The sequence below is a fragment of the Galeopterus variegatus genome, unplaced genomic scaffold, assembly GCF_000696425.1.
Source record: "Galeopterus variegatus unplaced genomic scaffold, G_variegatus-3.0.2 Scaffold2867, whole genome shotgun sequence".
In the NCBI taxonomy this organism is placed as follows: Eukaryota; Metazoa; Chordata; class Mammalia; order Dermoptera; family Cynocephalidae; genus Galeopterus; species Galeopterus variegatus.
Window position 1 is genome coordinate 31,894 of NW_007728978.1, and position 1,652 is coordinate 33,545.

A 1,652-nucleotide genomic window follows, 5' to 3' on the forward strand; every position below is an offset into this window, starting at 1 on the left:
AAAAAAAAAAAAAGTGCCATGTTGTTTTTATAAGAAAGGAATGAGTCATATATACATGTTACTGTCCAAAGATTATAAATATTTTTAGGTAGGTCTAAGCTTTTAATGCAAAGCCATTGATTACATTTATCAACTTTGGTGTCTGAAAAATATTAGGAAATATTAATTATGATTAATGTTCTAAAAGCAGTGTCCCACCTAATTTTTAAATTTCTTGATTATTAATAATTTTTTATATTGGAAGAAATTTGTTTTCTATGGAATTTTATTTTTTATATATGTTTCAAAGCAACATTTTACATAATTTTTTAAGTCTTTATCAAAATGTAGGTTGCCAGGTATAATTTGCACAAACAAATTTAGCATAGGGAGTCACAGATTAAAGCAAGCAGTGGACTTAACTTTTCTGCATCCTGCCCTTCCCCATAACCCTTTGCACAGCACTAATGCCTTATTCTGCTCATCATATCAAGAGGCCAACCGCGCAGTAGGTAATAGTGAAGGTACTTTGCAATCACAACCTAGTCGACCTAGAACACCAGGGCTTATTCTTACAGTACTAAAGTTGAATGCCACTAATTACTTATATCAATTTTGTATTTTAACATTTAGATTTATGGAAAATTTACAAACGGAGATTCAAGAAATGGAATTCCTTCAGTTTTCTAAAGGTTTGAATTTCATGAGAAAAGAAGATTTTGCAGAGTGGCTACTTTTTTTCACTAACACTGAAAATAAAGACATTTACTGGAAAAATGTGAGGGAGAAGTTGTCAGCAGGAGAGGTTGGTGCCTTTCATTATGCATGTGGTAAAGATGAACTAAGAAGTCCAACATATTTAAGTAATTAAATAATTTCTAAATTAACCAAGATTATGCTACTCTGGTATAAAAGCAAGTTGAGGAATGCTGTTCACAGCCTATTTTCCTATGAATGAATTACTGCCTAAGACAGAATCGGTATAGCGACCATGTGCTTAACATTTCCAGTCAAATCAGAAACAAGACAGGACTTCACTATCACTATTATTATGTAATATTATTCTGGAAATCTTAGCCAGTGCAACTTAACAAGATAAAAGAAGTGTATAAAATTTGAAAGATGGTAACAGTTGTCTTTGTTTGCATATGATATGATTGTATGCCTAGAGAACCCAAGAGAATCCAGTTGAAAAACCTTTAGAAACCATGAGAATTCAATAAAGTGCCTGTTACAGCGCTAATATATTAGAAGTAGTAGCTGTCCTGTGTATAAATTACAAATTAGAAACAGTAATAGTTTGCGTGTTTGTGCATGTGTGAGATGCGTGAAATGATAACTGCCAAAATATGAATAATGATTAATGTACAGTAGTGAGATTGCAAGTGATTTTAACTTTCTTCCTTTATACCATTACCAGAAAAATTCTTGGAATGGGCAGGTATTTGTACATAACTTTGTTTGTTTTGGCAGCTGGCCAGTATGGGGATCCAAACCCTTGACCTTGGTATTATAACACCGTGCTCTAACCAACTGAGCTGGCCAGCCCTATTTTTGTATAACTTTAAAAGAAAAACTAGGGGCCGGCCCGGTAGCGCACTGGATAAGTGCGCCACTTGGGAAGCACGGCGGCGCTCCCGCCCGAGGGTTCGGATCCCACATACAGACCGGTT

General features: G+C 34.7%; 1 protein-coding gene across 1 annotated transcript in view; it reads left to right on the forward strand.

The window, feature by feature from the left end:
* Nucleotides 1-1,652, forward strand: part of MICU2 (mitochondrial calcium uptake 2) — a 36,387-nt gene that overhangs the window by 25,147 nt on the left and 9,588 nt on the right. Inside the window, exon 3 of the mRNA XM_008583237.1 lies at nucleotides 613-784. Coding sequence (XP_008581459.1) covers nucleotides 613-784 — 172 coding nt within the window. The remainder of the gene's footprint in view (nucleotides 1-612; nucleotides 785-1,652) is intronic.